At 45.7% G+C, this 23,420-nt stretch overlaps 1 protein-coding gene across 2 annotated transcripts in view; it reads right to left on the bottom strand.

The window, feature by feature from the left end:
• The window catches only part of col5a1 (procollagen, type V, alpha 1), a 295,086-nt gene that overhangs the window by 182,047 nt on the left and 89,619 nt on the right, over nucleotides 1-23,420 (bottom strand). For both annotated transcript variants that reach the window (XM_072240466.1, XM_072240467.1), the window contains exons 3-4: nucleotides 2,006-2,219; nucleotides 1,555-1,717 (exon numbers count right to left, since the gene is read on the bottom strand). In XM_072240466.1, coding sequence (XP_072096567.1) covers nucleotides 1,555-1,717; nucleotides 2,006-2,219 — 377 coding nt within the window. The remainder of the gene's footprint in view (nucleotides 1-1,554; nucleotides 1,718-2,005; nucleotides 2,220-23,420) is intronic.

Below are 23,420 nucleotides of genomic sequence, written 5' to 3' on the forward strand. Positions count from 1 at the left end.
GGTGATCACAACTGCACACAATATTCCAAATTATGCCTCACCAATGTCTTACACAACTTCAACATAACATTCCATCTCCTGTACTCAATACTTTGACCTCTGAAGGCCAATGTGTCAAAAGCAATGGACACCTCTGATACCTGTCACAAAAGCATGTGTGGTGAAACTCTCTGGACAAGGAGTTTGATCCTGATGGTCCTACTGGATTTATTTGCCTTGCTAGTGTATGAGACGCTGGGATGGTGAAGAGTGTGGGTCAAGCATTACACCCTCCCAAATGAGGTGGAGTGAGACAACATCAGTCCAGCACTTTTCTGCCCCATTCCTTCCCAGACCAAGACCAATCATTGGCTTGTGTTGTCAGGTGGATCAGGTGGGTAGGACCCAGATGCTGACGGGCCTTTAATTCATTTAACAACATGCGGTCCAAATGTATTTTGAAGTCTTGAGCTGTGCCTACACCCAAAGTACTTCTTTCTGATGTGGCAAGATGTTTAGCAGCCATGATTCCTGGGCTAGAATCTCCCAAGGACACCTCTGATACCTGTCACTAAATCATGGAATACATCACCGAGGAGCTCACTCCATCTTTCCTATCAGTCTGTGCTCTTGCCTCATTACTCCTTAATGAATCCTAGAAACTGCAGCAATTTTGTTTCAAGTGTTTATCCAATTCCTTCTTCCAAGGTGGATGATCCTCATTAAGCCTTATCCGCTATTGAGGACATCTTCAAGGAGCAGTGTCTCAACAAGGCAGCATCTTTTATTAAGGACCCTTGCTATTTGGGACATGCTCTCTTCTCATTGCTACCACCAAAGAGGAGGTACAGGAGCCTGAAGACACGCACTCAGCAACTCAGGAGTAGCTTCTTCCCCTCCATCACCAGATTTCTGAATGGATCATGAACTCCTGAATACTTCCTCATTGTTCCTTTTGACTGCACTCCTTACTTGTTTTCTAATTTATTGTAAAGTTTATCTTTGCACTGTAATACTTCAAATCATTTCATGTCATATAAGACACAGTGATCATAAACCTGAGCAAATCTACGGAAAGGCATAAAGTTGACGTTAAAAGAACTCAATTTCCAGCCTCTGCAGAATCTCTTGCGTTTTGATAGTAAACCCGTTTCTGATTCTGAAGTTACTGGTGAATCCACTTCCACTGCCTCTCATGCTGAATATTCTGGCTCAGAACAACTCAGTGTGTGATGATACTGTTTCTTCACCTCCCCACTTACCTCGTTAACCACCCTATAGTTACTATTCCTCCTGCTGCTGGAATCTACATCACCTTAATGGTTCTTTCCACTTAGGAAACCAACTGTAGCCCTCCTCGGTTACTCCATGCACCTGACATTCCCAGTATCACACCAATAAATCTGCACGGGCCCTCCTTGATTATGCTGTGTAAAGACATTGCATTAAAATCACTTGCCCATGCTCCTCTCTCTGGAAGATGCAACAACGTCCATGGCTCTGTTTGTGCGATGTGGAGCCTGGCCAAACAGATCCCTATTTTGACTTTAAAGTGAGAAGACTGCCCAGCCTTACCTCGAAGACATCTTCATCCAGTATCCTCGTGCCGAACACCACGATGCCATTTGTGTCGATCTCCGGCCGCCTGCTCCTGTTTAACGTCTTCGTGAACTTCTTCTTGCAGTCCACAATCATCGTGGCGGTCTTCTTGTGAATACTGATTGCGACTCGATGCCACCTGCCAGGACACACAGACAACCCACACTCAGCGGCGAAACACCCTGAAACGTCTGACCCCTGCCCAAGTGGACAATCAGACCAGCTCATACCAGAACTCAGACTAGGGGTTATAGTGGAAGCATTACTTCACCATTTAGTGACTGAGCACTGAGTATAGATGGGATATCAGTGCAGGGAGAGAGATCAGATTTCCCCCATGGACCATTGTTTTCCATTTCCCAACTGGATATCGCTGTCACAATGTGGGAATATTCAACCCGAGAGCCGGAAGCAAAGGGATACCTACTTCCCATCAGACAAGTTGACTCCATTGAAGATGGGATATTCCTCAGGACTCGGCTTCCCCGTCTGGTCTTCGTAGAGGAACACGGGGCTGCGTGCAATTTCCACGCCCAGCTGCTGGATGCCCTGCTCGTTGTAAATGGACAGCAGGAATGCACTCCTCCCTTTCTGGGATCGCACCGTCATCAGGATGGAGAAATCCTCGGGGAATGGCGTGTCTGGTTTAGAGAAAAGAGAAGGAGCATAAGTTGTTAAAAATGAAACCAGCTGACGTCTCTCACAAACAAGCCAACTCCCCCCCAAAATGTTTGTTATACCAAGATCAAAGTTACAGAGAGGAGTATTCAAAGGTTGTTATAGCTGGGAGAGGTAGTGGGGAGAAGCTCCCACGACCTATTGAAAGCTCTCTATGGCGTACATCTTAAATAGTCTCTGTGTGTACTACTATGTTTTGCACCCCGGTTTGGAGAAATGTTGTCTCATTTCCATATACACGTCTGTACATTATATGGTTATATATGTTACATACATGTATACAGTTAAATGACAATAAACTTGACTTGACTCGCCAACCAAGTGCAGCTCCTGACCATCGTGTGTGGCTTAGCTACTAAGCCCCAAAGAACCATTTCTACTGACAGAAGGGGCAAAGATGGGTTCCTGGCACCTTAAAACCAATCGCTTCACGCAGATGGGCACCTTAAAGCCAATCGCTTCACGCAGATGGGGGTAGAATTCGGGAGTAAACCCCAAGGGGAAAAGTCCAGAGCTGGAGTCCCCGAGGCAGTCCAATGTTGAGTTCTACGCAGACTGTATCGGTGTCAAACTGTACCGGTCTCTGCTGTTCATCAGCTGTGTGAGCGGGGGAGCCTGCTGCATGGGCAACGGCTTGCTCTCCATGTTCTACTGCCCTGGTTTGCCTACTGACTTACGTATCACATAAGCAGCCAAGACGCAATATCCCTGGCCAGCTCCAACCAACAGAGGGCTGTGCTTCCCCACTGTGTGTATCTCAGCTCTACCGTATCTCCTTGGGACTTTTTGGTGAGACAATGTGGAAGGAGATTTACTTCTTTTGTTTGAGGTACACTCTGCGAACACTGCTGCTCTTATTCACTTCACTCTTATGTCTACCCTGGGAGTAATGAAAGCTTCACGCTGCACCTCAGACATTTTCTTACATTTATTTTACTAAAACCACAAGATCATAAATTATTGCCCACTTTGTCCAAGAGGCACATCAGATCACTGGTTGCAGAAGGCCTCAAATAATCTGGGGCAGAATGAATGCTCCCTTCCCAGGGAGTACTGAACACCTCGGAGGGTGGTCAGGAGATCAACTGGACAGAGCCCACACATGGTCTGATTCCTGGAGAGGCGAATGGACACTTTGGCCAGACTCAGCAACAGATTGACAAGGAAGTGCCCAGATCTCACCACCACACCAAAGGTAAGGAATGTTTGGCTCCAAAGAAGGGTTCCAGGACCCAGTTATATGAGGGATTGTGGACCAGGCAGAGATCAGCCTGTCAGCATGGCCAAGGCCACCAGGACCTCTTCTTGCATGTGGTGGAGACGCAGATGATAAATACTGGTATTGCAAAGCTCACTCCTCCAGTTCAGGCAGGAGTTTGCCCTAAAGCACCAAGAATTCCTTCTCACCCGCAGACACTGCTCGATCCCCCGGGTTCCTCCAGCAGGCTGTCTGCCACTCTTCCGCCAGCCATCTCCCAACGGTCTCCCGTCTCCCTCCCCCAACACCCGAGTAGCACCCGCAACACAGTGAGGTGATGATTCTCACCAGCTCTACTCGCCCACAGACCTCCTGGCAGCACCACCTCCAGTACTCTGCACCAGTTCCAGCAGTCTGAACGTGGGAGTGGGCTGCATTTGGAGACCCTGATGTTTGTCGGCCACGCACACCTCCTTACCCGTGGTGTCCGAGCCAGCAGCACAGGGAAACCTGGCCCTTGGAGAGTGTGTGGCTCCCCACGTGCTCCCAGTGTTCATTGGGTAGAGGCTACAACAGATGGTAGGTCCCCCATCCAGGGTCTCCTGAGGTGGTGATGGTGGCGTCAGGCCTGTAGACCTGTGAAGGAGTCAGCTCCAGTAGAAAGCTCCATACCTCGGGCACCTCCTCCACTGGCACTTCTTCCTCATTCTCCCGCAGGTTCAGGAGACCTCCATCACCAAATACGTCTCTCTCTCACCCAGGTGCTCAGCTCCCTTCGGTCCAAGCTAAGCTACTGACTTGGCTGCCTCCCTGGTTCAGTCCCGGGCTGTCCTCGATCTCCAGGGAAGGCAGAGGTTTCCTCAGTAAAAAAAAACACTGACCTCTATGGACAAACCACAATGTGCCTCGGAGCAAGACGTACTGCAGGCTGCACATAACGGCTGTAACAAGGAGTGATGTGCGAGAGAGTAAGCGAACTGCTTCACATTCGGCAGCTACTGCCTGTACCACAGATTGTTCAGTGGGCATTAGCCTTGGTAGGGAAGAGTGTGTTTCCCATAGGGTGACTGGAGTAGGAGCAGGTTTTCAGCTGACATAGCCAGTTCAGCAGAAGCATTTGGATAGTTCTTCCTGTTGTTGGAAAGCCTGCATATTGTACATTCAACTGAGAGCTCATGTTTAGTCTCAGTCAGAAGCTGGGAATATGCCCATCCCTAACAAAGAGCTCAGCAGATAGCTCCCAGACCAGGCCCTTGTCAGACAGGGCTGATGAATAAAAATGTTCCCTGTTGCTGATACATGTCTCACATCTCTTAATGAATGGCTGGACATGTCCACTTTGATATTCACGTGTACAGTTTGTGACGCTCAAGATCAATTTGATCACAGGATTAACATGGATCATAACAACGCCACGAGGATATCCTGAGGTCAGTACTGATGGAGTGACACACTGTCAGAGGGACAGTACTGAGGGAGTGTCACACTGTCAGAGGGACAGTACCGAGGGAGTGTCACACCGTCGGAGGGACAGTACCGAGAGAGTGTCACACTGTCAGGGGACAGTACTGAGGGAGTGTCACACCGTCGGAGGGACAGTACCGAGAGAGTGTCACACTGTCAGGGGGACAGTACTGAGGGAATGTTAGACTGTCAGAGGAACAGTACTGAGGGAGTGTCACACTGTCAGAGGGACAGTACTGAGGGAATGTCAGACTGTCAGAGGGACAGTACTGAGGGAATGTCAGACTGTCAGAGGGACAGTACTGAGGGAATGTCAGACTGTCAGAGGGACAGTACTGAGGGAGTGTCAGACTGTCAGAGGGACAGTACTGAGGCAGTGTCAGACTGTCAGAGGGACAGTACTGAGGGAGTGTCACACTGTCAGAGGGACAGTACTGAGGCAGTGTCACACTGTCAGAGGGACAGTACTGAGGCAGTGTCACACTGTCAGAGGGACAGTACTGAGGGAGTGTCACACTGTCAGAGGGACAGTACTGAGGGAGTGTCACACTGTCAGAGGGACACTACTGAGGGAGTGTCACACTATCAGAGGGACAGTACCGAGGGGTCAAGAACAAAATTCTGTCATGCTTCACAAGATGCTAGGAATTGTTCAAAACTTATGACATATTTCATAAGATGTGCAAAATTGATGATGCAGAGGTCATTTGGGAGAATTTCAGAGATTGAGATGATGATTTGGAATTAAAATACTTGGCAAATCCTCCACACCTAAGGTCCTTGAGCCCTTGGCTCCTCTGGCTGTGAATAGCTGATTCCCAGCAGTCCAACTTTCACTTTGTTGTAGATCAGCAGTAAATTAAAGGCAGGTTTCTGATTCCCATTTAGCTTGCATTTCAGGACTTTTAGATGCAACTAGGCCAGTCACCAAGGCAACCGCCCCATAAAATGCAGCAACCCGAGCAGATTAGTCACTTCCTGTCCACAAGCCTTCAGGCCTCCTGCTCATTACCCAAGCTGAGAAACATTTTCTTTATTAATTATTTCATGAACTTTCTGGAATGCTGCCTGTTACTCGTTATCTGCTGGCTGCTGCTGTTGACATGTTTAGTTCAGTGTAACTGCTCATCGCTCACCCCGCGAGACTCTCACGGCTCAGGGCCAAGTCCCGCCGCTGTTCTTCAGCTGGATCCTCTGCTGACGTGGATGAGGCCCTGGTGATTTTCCAGTGAGGTGGGGAAAACATGTCGCATGGTTGGGATCGGGATCCGAACTCCCTTCGCCATTGTTGCCCTGGTCTCCCTACTGTTGTTCTGAACGCATATCGCTTAATTTTACAGCATACAACTAAAGCCATTTGGCCGACAGTGCCTGTGCCATCTCTTTAAAAGAGTCATCCAATTACTCCTGTGTCCCTTAACTCTGGTCTATTTCTGCAGATTTTCACTTTCTAACAGACTGCCCTTGTGAATTTTTCTACAGAATCTGAGAGAGTCCATGAACCAGGGGTATAATTTCATAACATAGAAACATAGAAAACCTACAGCACAATACAGGCCCTTCAGCCCTCAAAGCTGTGCCAAACATGTCCTTGCCTTAGAACTACCTAGGCTTTACCCATAGCCCTCTATTTTTCTAAGCTCCATGTATCCACCCAGGAGTCTCTTAAAAGACCCTATCGTTCCTGCCTCCACCATCATCGCCGGCAGCCCATTCCACACACTCAGCACTCTCTGCGTAAAAACTTACCCCTGATATCTCCTCTGTACCTATTTCCAAGCACCTTAAAACTATGCCCCCTCATGCTAGCCGTTTCAGCCCTGGGGAAAAGCCTCTGACTATTCACACGATCAATGCCTCTCCTTATCTTGCGCAGCTCAATAATAACTGAGATAATTATCTTGCACACCTTAATAACACTGTTACTAAATGAAGTGTTCCTCCAAATAGCTTATAGAGTCATAGAAAAAGTACAGCACAGAAACAGGCCCTTCAGCCCATCAAGTCTGTGCTGAAACACTTAGGCTGCCTACTGCTATCAACCTGCACTGGGACCACAGCCCTCCATACCCCTACCATCCAAGTACCTACCAAACTTCTCATTAATGTTGAAATTAAGCTCGCATGCACCACTTGTGCTGGCAGCTCGTTCCAACACTCACAACCCTCTCAGTGAAGAAGTTTCCCCTCATGATCCCCTTAAAATTTTCACCTTTCACCCTTAACCACTGGTTGTCGTCCCACCCAACTTCAGTGGAAAAAAGCCTGCTTGCATTTACCCTATCAATACTCCTCATCACTTTGTATACCTCGATCAAATCTCCACTCAGTCTTCTAAGTTCCAAGGAATAAAGTCCTAACCTAGTCAATCTTTCCTCACAACTCAGATCCGCCAGTCCTGGCAATGTCCTTGTAAATTTTCTTTGTACTCTTTCAACCTGATTTATATTTTTCCTGTCGGTAGGTGACCAGGACTGAATACAGTACTCCAAATCAGGCCTCACCAATGTCTTATCCAGCTTCTGAAGCTTATTGGGTTGGATGGGGAAACAGGATGTGTGTCGGTGGGACTTGCTGACCGACTGTGCAGCATGCTTTTACTGTGGCTCCTCTGACAGTCTGGGATGCCATAGTACCACCATACCCCCACCCCCCAGTGTGTGACTCCCTCAATACAGTTCCTCTGATAGTGTGACACTCCCTCAGTACTGTCCCTCTGACAGTGTGACTCTCCCTCAGTACTGTCCCTCTCACAGTGCGACACTCCCTCAGTACTGTCCCCCTGACAGTCTGTCACTCCCTCAGTACTGTCCCTCTGACAGTGTGACTCTCCCTCAGTACTGTCCCTCCGACAGTGTGACACTCCTTCAGTACTGTCCCTCTGACAGTGTGACACTCCCTCAGTACTGTCCCCCTGACAGTGCGACACTCCCTCAGTACTGTCCCTCCGACAGTCTGACCCTCCCTCAGTACTGCCCCTCTGACAGTGCGACACTCCCTCAGTACTGTCCCTCTGACAGTGTGACACTCCCTCAGTACTGTCCCTCTGACAGTGTGACACTCCCTCAGTACTGTCCCTCCGACAGTGTGACACTCCCTCAGTACTGTCCCTCTGTTGGTGCGACACTCCCTCAGTCTTCTTTGGTTGTCCATGGAAATCCGATGATGACGTCCACTCCTTTAATGGTGAGATCTTTGATGACTATACAGTCCTATCCTGGACCCACAAGCTCTGTTGCAGGAGGGACATGTATATGTAGTAGTGCTGGCAACCATGGCTGCATTTCTCCTGGCTCTCTTCTGGTCGTTCTTTCCATCTCCAGAATACGAACCCTGACCCTACACAGCTGTCACCAAGTGGTACGCTCAGCAGCAACCTCCTCCAAGTCCTCGGGTCTGATCTTGTACTTCCTTAAAGCATTCTTCATCTGATCCTTAAAGCGCTTCTTCGGCCCTCCAGCTGAGGTTGACCATGATGTAGCTGGCTGTATAACAGTCTGCAGGGTAGCCGACATGGGGGCATCCTTATCATGTGCCCCAGCCACTGTAGCTGGCGCTGGGTGATCATGGCCTCAATACTCCTGCAGTCGGTCTTTGCAAGTATTTCAGTGTGAGGCACCCGCTCACGCCAGGTAATTCCCAGGATGCGCTGGCAGCTTATGTGGAAGCGCTCCAAGGACCTGATGTGATGGCTGTAGGTTACCCAAGCTTCACAGCTATAAAGGAGGGCGGTGACACTGACCGCTTGGCATATGGCGACCTTTGTGAAGGGACGAAGGCTCCTGTTCTGAAAGACTCCACGCCAAAGTCCCCCGAAGGCAGCTGATGCCTGTTTATTGTGGCTCTGGATGTCGTTGTCAATAGCGCTATCCTCAGAGAGATGCTCCCCAGATATTTGAAAGATGGCACAACTGACAGCTTTTCATCACCAACAGTGAAGGCAGGTAGAGTGGGTGGGACACTGGTACTCCATTGGCAAACCACTTCTGTCTTGGTGGTATTGACAGTCAGCCCCATCCTGCTGTACGCTCTCACCGCCACAGCAAGGACAGTCTGAAGATCCTCCCGAGTATGGGCCACAAGAGCACAGTTGTCTGCATACTGCAGCTCCAGGACCCACTGTCTACGGAGTTTGGTGGTTGTGTGGAGCCTCCTGATGTCAAAGAGGTTGCCATCGAATCTGACGTCCACTGCCACACCGCTGCTGTCTTCAATCTCGTTGTGGAGAAGTTTGGTAACACACAAGCGGAAGATGTTAAAGAGCACTGGCGCTAGCACACACCCCTGCCTCACCCCTGTGTGTACAAGGAAGGGCTCGGACTCTTGTCCTCCTATGGTCACCCGAGCAGTCACCCCATCGTGGAACTGGCAGAGGATGTTAATAAATTTATTGGGACAGCCATACCTGAGGAGGACATCCCATAAGAGCTCTGTTTGCACAGTGTCGAGTGCTTTGGAGAGGTCGACAAAGGCCATAAACAGGTCCTGATGTTGCTCCCGGCACTTTTCCTGACGCTGCCGGGCTGTGAAGATCATGTCGATCGTGCTCCTGTTCTTCCTAAATCCACACTGCAATTCAGGCAGCATTGACTCGGTGACATTGCTGATGAGTCTCTGAAGCATCACCTTAGCCAGGACCTTTCCAGCAGCAGAAAGGAGTGATATGCCCCTACTATTGCCGCAGATGGCCTTGTCACCCTTGTTCTTAAAAATGACAATGATGTTTGCATTTCTCCATTGCTGTGGGATGTTCTCATCAGTCCAGGCCTTGGTGGTGTACTCCCTCAGTACTGCCCTCTGACAGTGCTATCCCCCATTTCTGGAGTGGGACAACCCCATGACAATGGACTCTCAGCAGAAGTGCTGGCCCTGGAACCTTGACTGTAATTCGTGTCCTGATCACTCCTGGTTGGTCTATAGGCATCGGTATCTGTGAAACCACTTGTGCGAAGCTCATGGTAAACCATCACATCAACCCTGAGTGGGCTACAATATCATAACAGATTGGGACAGGGTACAGAGAAGGAGGCCATAGCCAACAGTGGATGGTTTAACAACTAGGAAGCACAATTTAAAGTGAAAGAGAAACTGTAGATACGTGAGGAAAGATGTTTTACACAGGGACTGGTGATGATCTGGAAGTGGTTTCCTTTATGGACTGATAGAGATGGAAACAATCAAAAGAGATTGGATAGGACTTCTAGTGGGTATAAATTGCAGGCCTTAGGGGAAAGGGTGAGGAAGTGAGATTGAATAGATTGCTCTGTAAGGAACCTCTGTGGGCTTATTGGGCCCAGCAACTTTCTGTTGTAACATATATAGGGTGCCGTCATTCCATATTGCTGCCACTTCATTGACAGAACCTTAAGGCACAGAGGTCATGATTTGTTGTGATTTGGAATGCCCTCTCTAAAATGACATGGTGGTAAGGAGCAATTTCAAAAGAACTCCCAAAGAAGAATTGGACAAGTTCATGAACAGCAGGGTTTAAGACATCGAACAGGAGAACGAGACCAATCAGTTTGGTTTTCAGATGATCTAACACAAGAAGCCAGGGAAGGCGGGCTGCCAGTTTTTTAAGATTCCCCTGAGGTCATCAGGAATTGAAAGGTCATGTCCCATTAAAAAGGACATGAATTGCAGCGACTCTCACAGAAAGCATTTTCTTTCAACAGTTTTTGATCATTGCTTTATCAAATGTTGGGGTTGAAAAGGCTATTTTTGTCGAAAGGTCATCCAATCAAGTATCATAAAGTTTGGGACTCATTTCTGGCCCATAGAGAGATGGGGCAGTCAGAGAGGTGTTCTGTGGTGGTGGAGGCAGAGGGAAGAAGATCACGTGCTTTAATTGGGACTGCATCCTGCCAGTTTCAGCAGCCACTCTGGAGGAAAGCATCAGTTCCAGGTGACTGGACTGGGAAGAACAGTATGGAGACACTGACTGGAGAAAAATGCATAGCTTACTTGTTCCAGCTTGCTTCTGTGATTTCTCAGCTACTCAATTAAATCCCATAGATCAAAGCCAGGCAGGCTCGATCTACACCCACCCCCCTCCCCCTACCCCCATCAACGCTGGCCAGCTTTACCTCAACAATACCGTACAGTGCAATACATCCAAAAGAAATAATACCCTCTGAGGAACAATGCTAAGCAGAAGAAATAACAAGTTTGATAGCCCCATAAGGTATCCCGAAGTGACGTTAAAACCAATCTGTTTGACTGAGAATTCCATCTGCTATTCACTGTTTATTTTTGTAAAACTGAATCTCAACTGAATTTTACGTTCTATGAATGGCTCGGGAAAAGAATATTTTCCTTTCTGTAAGACTCCAACACTCCCAGAGCATGTTCAACAAGGTTAGATACAGAGTGAAGTTCACTCGATGTTGTCCCGCCACATCCAGAGCAGCAACAGTGCAGCTAAGACACACAACTAAACTTCTTTTACGTTATCCTTTTGGATCACCCTAGCACAGGATTAACATGAGTTATGCACATTATAAAACTCATCCTACACCATCCCATAAATCATTCCCAGAACAGGCACAGCACCAGTCAGGCACAGAGTAACACTCCCACTACACCAGGGGTTCCCATTCTGGGATCCACGGACACCTCAGTTAATGGTAGGGGTCCATGGCATAAAAAATGTTGGGAACCCCTGCGTCTGCACTATCCCATCAACACTCCTAGCACAAGCGTAACCCAAGTTAAACACAGAGTAAAGTTCCCTCTACACCATCCCATCAAACACTCTTAGAGCAGATCAGAGACAGAGTAAAGCTCCCTTGACATCATCCAATCAAACCCTCCTAGAACAGGTTAGACACAGAGTAAAGCTCCCTCTGCACTATCCCACCAAACACTCCCAGGACAGGTACAGCACTGGTTAGAGGCAGTGTTGCATCAGACACCGTCTGGAGGTATTCACACAGAATAGGCACGGTACATAGAAAAGTAAGAAAATGAGGGGGGAAGTAGCAGAGGTAGACCATTCAGTCCTTCATGTCTGCTCAACCATTCAATTAGACCATGGCTGGACTTTTAACTCAGTGACACTTTCTTCCACTAACCTCATATCCCTCGGTTATCTTAATATCTGAAGATCAATCAGTCTTGGTCTTGAATGTAATCCACAACTTAGCCTTCACAGCTGAGAATTACGAAGACTCACTAACCTCTGTATAAATATATATATTTTTTTCATCTCAGTCCTGAGTGACTGACCCGTGTCGTTGAGACTGTGACCCCTGGTTCTTGACACCCCAGTCAGGAAAGATCAATCTTAAGCCAAAGACTATCTTGCTAAGCCCTTTCAGAAATTTGTACCTTTCAATAAGGTTCATTCTAAACACACCAGAGTATGCTCCTAGTCTGCCTAATCTGTTATGACAGGTCTGTGGCATCTCTGGAATCAATCTGTTGAACTTTTGGTGTATTCTCTCGGTTTGCAAATATATCTTCCTGTATGAAGGGAGGCAGGACCTGTACACAATATTCCAGACATGTTTTCACAAAAGTTCAGTGTAATTGAAGCAAGCATCTCATGTATTTAAATCCTTTTACAATGTAAACTAACATACTGTATGCCTTTCCAATCCTTGCTCAGTCTTCATATTAACTTATCCAGCTCCCTATATCCCAATAGATTTTGTGAGATTCTTCTCTGTTCATAATGATTGTGATCAAGGGCATCAAGTTCCATCTACAGATGTGAAGACTCGGGTAGCATCTGGATTAGAGGTCCACACTGTCCCAGAACTGGTAGAGTACAGAATGCAGTTTCCTCCATCCTGACCTATCAAACGTGATCAGGACAGACGCAGCATGACTTGGGCACAAGGTAAAGTTAAATAAATTAGAAAGTGTACTTGAAATACAGAGCAAAGAAATTTATTTTAAAATGGCCAATATCCTTGCAAGCGAAGGGATAGTGAAGTTTCTGATTATCTGTCCCCTTTATTTCCCATCCAATCCAAACTGGAGCTTAGCCGAGAAGCCTGACAAAACCTCCATCATTTTTAAAGTTCAATAAGTGGATAAGCACTTTTGTGATTGTGTATGTGAGGGAGAAAGAACTCTTTTGAGTGAGTTATCTTTAGTCAAGAAAGCACAGCAGTGTCTTCACTTCCTGAGGAGATTGGGACAAGTGAGGCTCTCCCTGCACCCCCCATTATAACCAACTTTTATAACCAACATTATAACCACCATTGAGAATGTCCTGACCAGATGCGTCACTGTCTGGTACCAGAAATACAAGGCACCTGATAGCAAGACCCTACAAAGAATCGCGAGGACAGCTGAGGGGAGTGTCAGGGTCTCTCTTCCACCCATCCAAAATATTTGTCAAGAGCACTAGGCCCTTAACATTGTCAAGGATCCCTGCCGTCCATCCCACAATCTCTTCAATCCTCCCCCACAATCAGGCAAGATGTACCATAGCATTCGGACAGGGACTATTAGGATGGGAATTAGCTTCTTCCCCCAGGCCGTGAGGCTACTGAACTCCCTGCCACCACCCAGGTCTCATTACTTATGAAGTACCAGTGGCATTATGGTAACCACACACAAAATGCTAGAGGAACTCAGCAGGCCAGGACTCTGATGAAGGGTCTCCACCCAAAATGTCAACTGTTTACTCTTTTCCATAAATGCTGCCTGACCTGCTAAGTTCTTCCAGCATTTTGTGTGTTGCTTTGGATCTCCAGCATCTGCAGATTTTCTTGTAGCGTAATGGTGTTTACTTTCTGACTTGTGTCGTAAATGCACCATATGCTAACTGTCAGTCTTCTGGAATATATTTCATTATTTGTTAATTTATTTGTAATACTATTATTCTACATGTTGTGTGTGAGTTATATGAACTGTGTCTGGAAGAACGTTTCATTTGGCGGTACACATGAATACAGTTGAATAACAGTAAAATTGAACTTGAACCCCAATATGCCAACGTGGACCTTCATGTGGCATGAGAAGAACTACACAAGTGTTACAGGCATGTTCAACTCTGTCCACAACCAAGTGAAGTCAATTTTCTAAGAAGCCATTACTCAAAGTGATGGGATTATCTGCTTATTCACATACTTTACACAAAATTCCACATGAACCAGTTTACAGACTTAAGAAATGACTCAGGAATAAATATTTAGGTAAAAAAATCAATGGCTAACTTTATGATGCTTTTCTGTTTATATTCCCTCATCTGGTGTATTCAAAGGGAGACTTAGGAAAACAAGAAGCACTAAACCAAATTCCCAGCTCTGTCTCCATCGCTGACTTTTGTTTCTCTCATTGCCTCCAGCCCACAAACACGGGTATGTAGTTCTCTTCTCCTTTATTCTTTATCCTTGTCAGTAATGAGAACAGATCCCTGGGATAACTACAGATTGCATCCTATTAATCTGAACACATTGGCACTATTCCAACCTCATAACCTATGCTAGGGAAATGAACTTCTTGTTTCATAAACAGACTTTTATGTGGAACCATTTCAACACTCTTCTGATAACCTATGTGGCAGTCACATAGTCACTCCATCCATCTTTCCCTCCTTCTCACTCAGTTTCCTTTTTAACCCTGTTCTTGATCACAGAATGTACACAGGGAAATTGGTCACTCTCACTCAGCGGTTCACTTCAACGCAGGACCACCTTACTAAGCAAAAACGACCGTGAGGGTGGAGATGCACACTGTGGATGCAGAGAACTCTCCCTCAAAATCTATTACCCACCAGCCACTGAAATAGTTGTGTGAGATATTTTGTATGAATTATCCTACTTGTCAAGTGACGTTTCCTCTCCCAGTCTCCAGCTCATGGTCTTTATAACCAAAATTAGTACTGCTCTGCAAAGGACAGAGTTAGTGACATGATCTCTGACACACTGAATATGCTGTTGACAAAAAAAGGGAGAAGGGAGCTCCGAGATTCCCTGCTCTGTTTAACTTTCATGTCACATTTAAATCTTCCAAGATTTTTCCCAATACTTTATTTTCTGCTAAGAGAAAAATCTTGTAAAAAAAATTAAACAACGAATCTTCAGATAAAAATTACATTTCGTTAAACTTTGCACTGAACAGGGTTCCATCAAGTATTCCCAGGGCAAGAATGGAGTGGGTTAGATACAGAATACATTTCCCTCTCCACTCTTACAAATACTCCGGGGAAAGATAAAGCATGACTTAGATACAGAGAGGTATATTTAACAGGTATGAACAGGAAGCAGGAACAACCATGGGAAGTTATATGATAGGATTGAAGGGAAAAGTGGTTTCTTTACTGGATCTAAAAGTAATAAATTAGTGGAAGTGAGTCAGATTATTTCAGATTTTGTCTCTTGGAGTTGATGGAAGTGGTTTGATACACAAAAATTGTCAGTAAGGAGAATGAATAGGAATGGATTCGATCCATGGAGATTTTGTATAATGGGTCTAGGCTTGATCAATTGGAATTCCGTACAAGGAAAATGACTTTGAAAGGGTTTCGATCTTTGTCATTGTCTATAATGGGAATCGAAGTGAAGGGGACCACTGAGATTATAAACAGTGGCAAACTTTAGAACAGAGAAACATCGAACTTTGCAGCACAGTATGGGTCCATACGACGGTGATGTTGTGCCAACATAGATCCTCTGGGACCTGACAAGGTGGTGGATTTAGGAATGAACTCATCACTTTCCTCCTCGCTGTTTGAGATGTGACTCATTTGTTGCACTTAGTTCGACTGGGCAGCTTGCTGTCTCTCTGCAGTTCAGCAACAAGAGTTCGTTCAGCAAACATCAAGCCAAGAAAGGGGCCCTAAGAGATGTGTCATAACCAAAGCTCAAACCAGATGGTATAAGAATTCGAAATGAGGTGATTACATCAAACTGAACCTGTCCCATGTGTGAATCTGGGAGCTCAGCCCACCATCTCCTGTCCAGCTCTTACTCCACTACAGGCTAATAAAAATCATATATTGACTATATATTAGGCTTCCCACAGTGATCCAATGATACCTGTGCCCATTTCCAAATAGCTCAGGTTTTGTCCTCGTTCATGGAGACATAGTATTGGACAGCACAAACAGGCCCTTCATCCTACCACATCCATGGCAACCTTTTGTTCATCTACATAAATTCCATTTGCCTGCATTGGGGCTATATCCTTCTATGCCTTGCCTATTTGTGTCCACCGCAATGTCTCTTAAACGTGGTAATGTATCTGATTCCTTCTCTGGAAGCAAGTTCCAAATAGCAATCTATCCCTGTGTAAAAATCCCATTTAAAGCTCATTCCTCTCACCTTAAACTTGCACCCTCTTGTTTTCTATATCCCTACTACAGGGTATTGGTTTTGACGATCTATCCTCTTATAATTTTATACATTCCCATTGGATCCCCATGTCCTCAGCCTCCATCACACAAGAGAAAAGAAATCCAGCCTTTCTCATCTCTCCCCATAACTAAAGTCTTCCAAACCAGGTGAATTATTTCAGCAAAACCACATTCTTCAGTGTGATGAGCAGAACTGGTGAAACCAAAACTGTACAGACCACTCTAAATTCAGGCTAACCAGTGTCCGGTGAAGTTGCAACATAAAATCCCAACTGTTACATTTTATGTCCTGACCTACAAAAGCAAGCATGCGATATGACTTCTCCTCCACCATATCTACCTGTGTTCCCACTTTCAGAAAACTATGTTCCAGCCCGAAACGTTGACTGATCATTTCCACGGATGCTGCCCGACCTGCTGAGCTCCTCCAGCATGTTGTGAGTGTTGCTTTGACCCCAGCATCTGCAGATTATTTTGTGTTTCAGAAAACTACGAACTTGAACCCCAATGCCTGCTGTTCATCAACATGAATCAGTGTCCTCTAATTCCTGTACACGCCTTACCAGTAAAATGCCACACCTCACAATTGCCAGGATTAAATTCAATTTGTCAACATTTAACTAATTTTCCATCTCATTCTCCTGTAGCTTTGAAAACTTTCTCACTATTCACAACATTCATATCATCTGCAGTTTTACTATTCATATCTGCTGCATTCACATTCAGACCATGAATATGTATCACAAATAACAAGAACACACCATTGGTCACAAACCTACACTAAAAAAAGGCATTTTCTTCTGCCCCCTAACACCAGCCACCAAGACAATTTTGGATTCAATAAGCCTTGGATTCCAACAACAAAACAAAATGCTGGTGCAACTCAGCAAACAAGGAGATCTGTGGTGGGACAGTCATTGTTTCGGGTCAAAACGCCTTCATTGGAACCCCAGTGGGCCCATATGTTTTAATCTTCTGGACGAGCCTACCATACAGTAGCTTGTCAAATGAGGAGGAATTTCGTTAACCAGCCAGAGTGGTGAATCTGTGGAACCCGTTGTCACAGGCGGCTATGGAGGCCAAGTCATTGGGTATATTTAAAGCAGAGGTTGTTAGATTCTTGATTAGTCAGAACGTGAAGGGTTACAGGAAAAAGGCAAGAGATTGTGGATGACGGAACTGGATCAGGCAGGATGCAATAGTGTAGCAGACTCAATCGGCAAAATGACCAAATTCTGCTCTTACATCTTATGGTCTTAAATACCTTAGTAAATCCTTGTGGACAATGTCAACTCTCCTGACTTCAATTTTCTTAGTTCAAAAACTCATTCAAAAGAATAACACAAGGGGGAATGCCAATGCTGGAAATCTGGAATACCACACACAAAATGCTGGAGGAACACAACATATCAGGAGGCATTAATGGAGGGAAATAAACAGCCGATTTTTTGGGCCAAGACTCTTCATCAAGAATGGAAAGTGAGGTCAGAAGTCAAAACAAAAGGGTGTGGAGAGAAGGAACATGAACTGGCAGGTGTTAAGTGAAGCCAGGTGTGCAGGGGAAGGCAGGTACGTGGGGGAGGAGGGGGAATGATGGGTGAAGCTGGGAGGCAAAGGATGGAACAAAATGTACTGTGATAAGAGAGTAACTAGAATGAAGGGAAAGAGGTGAGGTACAAGAGGGAGAGAGATGCGGGTGATGAGCAGGTCGAGAGGGCGGTGGGGGGGAAGGGGCCAGAGGAATTAGGAAAAACAAAAGGTGGGGAAGAAACAAATGGGAGGGGTTAATTGAGAAATCAATGCTGAAGTCATCAGGTTGGAGCTTACCAAGATGGAATATAAGATGTTGCTGCTCTCCTTTGCATCTAGTTTCACCTTGGATACAGAGGGAGCCATGGGCAGACAGGAAATACTGTAGAATAAAAATGGTTGGCCACCAGGAGATCCTGGTTGTTACAGCAGATGGGGTGAAGGTGCTAGACAATGTGATCCCCCATCAGGCCTCACTACTGTAGAGGAATCCAGATGGGGAGAACTGGATGCAATACATGACACAGACTGAGTGGGACCAAGTTTCTTCTACACTATGCCCTGATGACTATCCCTGATCTGTCTCTGCCTTTGCAAATGTGCATCACTCCCATCCTTTCGGATTTTCTCCAATAATTTTCCTACTACTGTCGTGAGGCACATCGACCTGTAGTTACTTGACTTATTCCTTCTGCCCTTCTTAAATAAAAGAACAGCGTTAGCTATCTTCCAGTCTTCTACCATCTCAGTTGTGGTGAACAAAGATGCAAAAATCTCCATCATGGCTCCAGCTACCTCCTCCCTTCCTTCCCATAGCCTGGGATTGATCTGGCTCAGGAGATTTGTCAGCCCTCGTGCACCCCTTGACATCTAACATCTCCTGCTTCTTAATACTGACCTACTCTAGATTACTCATGTCACCTTCCCTGAATTTACTATCTTCCATTGCCTTCTCCCTGGTGATTACAGATAAGAAGTATTCACTTAAGACTTCACCCACATCCCCATGTAGATTACACCTTGGATCCCAAAGAGTACCCATGCTTTCCCAGGGTTACCCTCTCACAGAATGCCCCGGGACACCCTTTAATCTTACCTGCCAAAGATACTTCATGATTCCTTTTTGCCTTCTCGATTTCTTTCTTAAATTCTCTCCTGCACCCTCTATATTTCTTAAGAGACTGCCTTGATATCAGTTGCCTATAGCTACCATATATTTACATGATGGAAACGTAGCATAAAGATTTTTATTCCTCATGTATGTGAAGGATATAAGCAATAAAAGTCAATTCATTCATTCTTGTTGCCTAATCAAGCCTTCAATACCACTGGTCATCCAAAAGTTCAAACATATTGCCTTTGACTTTTCCCCTTACCAAATACTGGCCCTGGAATCATATTAACTCTCTCTTAAAATACTCCCACTTATCAGTTGTCGTTTTACCCACAAGCATTTAATCCGTCAGGTTCTCCCTTGTGGTATTGAAATCAGCCTTACCCCAATTCAGGACCTTAACTTGAAGACTAATCTTCTCCCTGTCTAGAACAACCTGCAACTGACAGGATTATGATCAGTGTTGCCAAGCTGTTCTTTCACTGAGACTGTCGACATCTACCCAATTTCATTTCTTCAGGTCGGGAAGTACCCTCCCCGTATGTTTCAAAAAGCATTCTAAGACACACTTAACAAGTTCTGCTGCATCTAAGTCCCTTGGAATCTCAGATAATATGAGAACAGGTGAAACCCTTCACTAATAATGATATTATATTTTACACATTTCTGTGATTTGATTACCTGTAACCCTAAATAACTCTTGGAAGATCTATACTACTGTATAACCTCAGCAAAGTGGTTGCTTCTCTCTTATTCCTAAATTCCACCCATAAGGTACTCGTTGGACATTCCCTTCAGCATATCCTCTCACAGTACTGCCATTATGTTTTCCGTGATCCACCGACTCCCCCTTTTGCATTCTGTCATATCTGAAACTTCTCACCCCCAGAGCATTAAGCTGCCAGACCTACCCTCCCTTCAACTAGACTCACGTGACTGCAATAGCATCATTTTTCCAAGCACTGATCCACACTCCAGACACATCTGACTTACTTATGATGGGCTGCGACTGCCAGCCCTCTCACTCTTCCTAACCTGCTTCTGCTTGCTCTGCCTGGACGTGTTCGTTCTCCACATTTTTCTTCCTGCTATTCACTCCTACCATGCTTCCTTACCTCCTTGCAGTTATATTGGTCTCCTTCCAGCTTGGGTGCAACCTGCTCCTCTTGTACGGGTTCAACCTAGCCGAGAAATGATCCCAATAATGAGCCTTCCTCCAGTGCCAACTCTTAAGCCTTGCATTCATCTATCCTATCTTCCTATCTTTTGCCCTCGCTAGCAAGTGTCACAGTGAGAAATCCTGAGATTGTGACAAGACAGGTCTTGCTTTTAATCCTTCCACTTAAATCACTAAAATCACTCTGCAGCACCTCATCCTTCTGTTAGTCCCAATGTCAATGGCAATCTCCGGCTGTACACCCTCCCACTTCAGAGTGTTCTGTACCTGATCAAAGACATCCCTACCCTGGCGTCAGAGAGGCTTCTACCGATACACAGTGGAGAGTATCTTAACTGGTCTGGTATGGAAACATCAATGCCCAGGAATGGAAAAGGATTAGGTTAGATTATAAGGACACGCAGTCCTCGTTTATGGTCATTTAGTAATGCATGCATTAAGAAATGATACAATGTTCCTCCAGTATGATATCACAGAAACACAAATCAGACCAAGACTAAAAAACTGACAAAAACCACATAATTATAACATACAGTTACAACAGTGCAAAGCAATACCATAATTTGATAAAAAATAGGCCATGGGCACGGTAAAAAAAAGTCTCAAAGTCTTGAAATTCCCATCATCTCACGCAGACGGTAGAAGGGAGAAACTCTCCCTGCCATGAGCTTCCAGTGCTGCAAACTTGCCGATGCAGCACCCGGCCACAGCCGACTCTTGAGTCCGTCCGAAAACTTCGAGCCTCCGACACCGAGCACCGAGCACCATCTCTGCCGAGCGCTTCGACCCCAGCCCCGACTGCTAAGCACCGGGCAAAGCCAAAGACTCGGGGCCTTCCCCTCTGGAGATACTTGATCGCACAATAGCAGCGGCAGTGAAGCAGGCATTTTAGAAGTTTCTCCAGATGTTCCTCCATGCTTCTCACGTCTGTCTCCATCAAATCAGGATTGTGCACGGTACCCTACTTGACAAATACGATATAATTCACCGGAGAGGCCACGCCTGCTGCGATGCGCCGCCATCTTCTCCTCCCCTGCAGAAGTCGTTAGATACAGCCCAGTCCATCACAGGCAAAACCCTCCCTACCTTTGGGCAAATCTACATGGAACACTAGAAAACAACGTCCATCACCAAAGATCTCCACCATCCAAGGCCATGCCCTCTTCTCGCTTCTATCATTGGGTAGGAGGAAGCATTAGGTTCTACACCACCATCTCAGTAACATTTATTACCCTACAACCACCAGGCTCCTGAACCATTCACCACTGCTCTGAACTGCTTCTACAGCTTACAGGCTCATTTTCAAGGGCTCTTTCAAACTTGGGTTCTCAGTATTATCCTATTTGCAGTTTGTCTTTACTTGCACATTTGTCAGTCTTTGTTTTTGCACATTTTCTTTGCAAAATTCTGTTGCATTCCTTTTTTCCTGTAAATGCCTGCAAGAAAACAACTCTCAGGGAAGTGTATGGCAATATATACAGCACGTAATTATCTAAAAAAATTAACTTTGAGTTCTAAAATTGAACTTCGAACATATCATATTAGAGTCTTACTCTCTGCCACAGAAATGCCTGTTAGTCCCTCATCCCCCACACCAGTGAATCCCTCGCCACGACTGCTTGATAGAGCCACCGTAGTAGCACTAACTGGGCTGCTTCCTCCTCCACCGACCAGTAGTATCCAAAATGTTTGAGAGGGGATTGACCACAGTCATTATTAATCTACACTTACTGCCCCTCTGGAAGCCACTCATCTGCTTTCTTTCTGATCCTAACCTGCCAAACCTATTGTCCTCAACATTTTCTGCTGCTTCACTTCTACCTCCTCTACGATCTCATTCTCCCTTTCTTTCTCCTTTCAACCACTCCCCTGCTAACTGAGCCACACAAACCAGCCTCAGTTCCCTTGCAAGGCCAGAGCTGGGCTGTGTTCCACTTCTTCCCAAAACATGTGGAATGGAACAATAATTAATCTCTGCTCAGTCCAAGAAACATTTTAGCCATGAGAGCCCCACTCCAGACAAGAGTCTTGCAGCTCCTTTTTCCTCTCTCTCGTTCTCCTTCAATGCAGAGTTGCCAAAACCAGACTAATTCAGCAAACATTTCCAAGATTATTTTTTTTGCTCCACAACTACCTCAACTTTGGCAAAGGAAGAGCTTCACTCACATCAGCCCTATAGAAGGGGCTGAGGTGAGACAACAAGGAGCACATAACAAAGAGAAGAACATCCAAATTTCATGCCAACTTGTCACTGTTTCACTAAAGGCAATAAAATATCGAGCAATTTCGTGTTCTGCTTATGATGACAATCAGGAGTATAGTAGGTCATCTCCACACAATGCCGAATTAAAGATCTGCCCAAAGAGTTGGGAATTCTGCTTTGTTCTCTGACAGAGTTGGGTAGCTAATGTAGGTATCTCGTGTTCATGGACGAGCCCTGTGCTGCATCATATGGCCTACATGCATCATGGGAAACGAGACCCCCCCCAAGAGATGTCATTCACTGTAATTTTCTAGCAGGACAGAGCCAAAAGTCAAGAGTTCAAGGCCTCCACCAGAAACATGAGTATAAGAACTCCTCCCAATTAACAATCCTAAAAGCTTATTCATAACTGAGAAGCAATTAGGGTAAAATATGAACTTTGAACCCAAGGATCCTTGAATCTGAGCTCTCATGAAATATACTCGCACCCTCCCCAATTTAAATGTTTGTCAGAAGCTTTACAATGGAGCCTCAGCCCTGATTCCCCAAGCCATCGGCCAGGTCAGGGATAGATGGAAGCCTCGAGGAGACTGAGAGAGAACTCTGTGGAAACTTGACCCTCTGTGCATTGCCCTGTGATCTTGGAAGGAAAAACAGCTACAGGAAGCTATGGGCCTGATGGAAAATTTGTCATTACAGATCATTCGTTAAGTGTCAATCCTGAACCTGTGAACACAGCAACTGTCTCTACCTCCTCCAGTTCCAATCCCCTCCTGTTGACTAATGTACCGGGAACACACTCTTTCTTTCCATTCAAAAACTAAGGATACTTTCTTTGCAAATTATTTTTACAGATCTTTTTCAGTATCCCATAAATTTATACTCCATCCCAAGTTTAAAAATGTTGGCTCATTCACCAGCAATTTATTGTACACTCAACACTCACTCCAGATACTTCACCTTATCATTTCAGCCAACCCAGTGCAGTACTCCCTCATTACTGTCGCTCTGACAGTGTGACACTCCCTCATTACTGTCGCTCTGACAGTGTGACACTCCCTTATTACTGTCACTCTGACAGTGTGACACTCCCTCAGTACTGTCCCTCCGACAGTGTGACAATCCCTCAGTACTGTCCCTCTGACAGTGTGACACTCCCTCAGTACC

Source organism: Mobula birostris, chromosome 22, assembly GCF_030028105.1.
Source record: "Mobula birostris isolate sMobBir1 chromosome 22, sMobBir1.hap1, whole genome shotgun sequence".
In the NCBI taxonomy this organism is placed as follows: Eukaryota; Metazoa; Chordata; class Chondrichthyes; order Myliobatiformes; family Myliobatidae; genus Mobula; species Mobula birostris.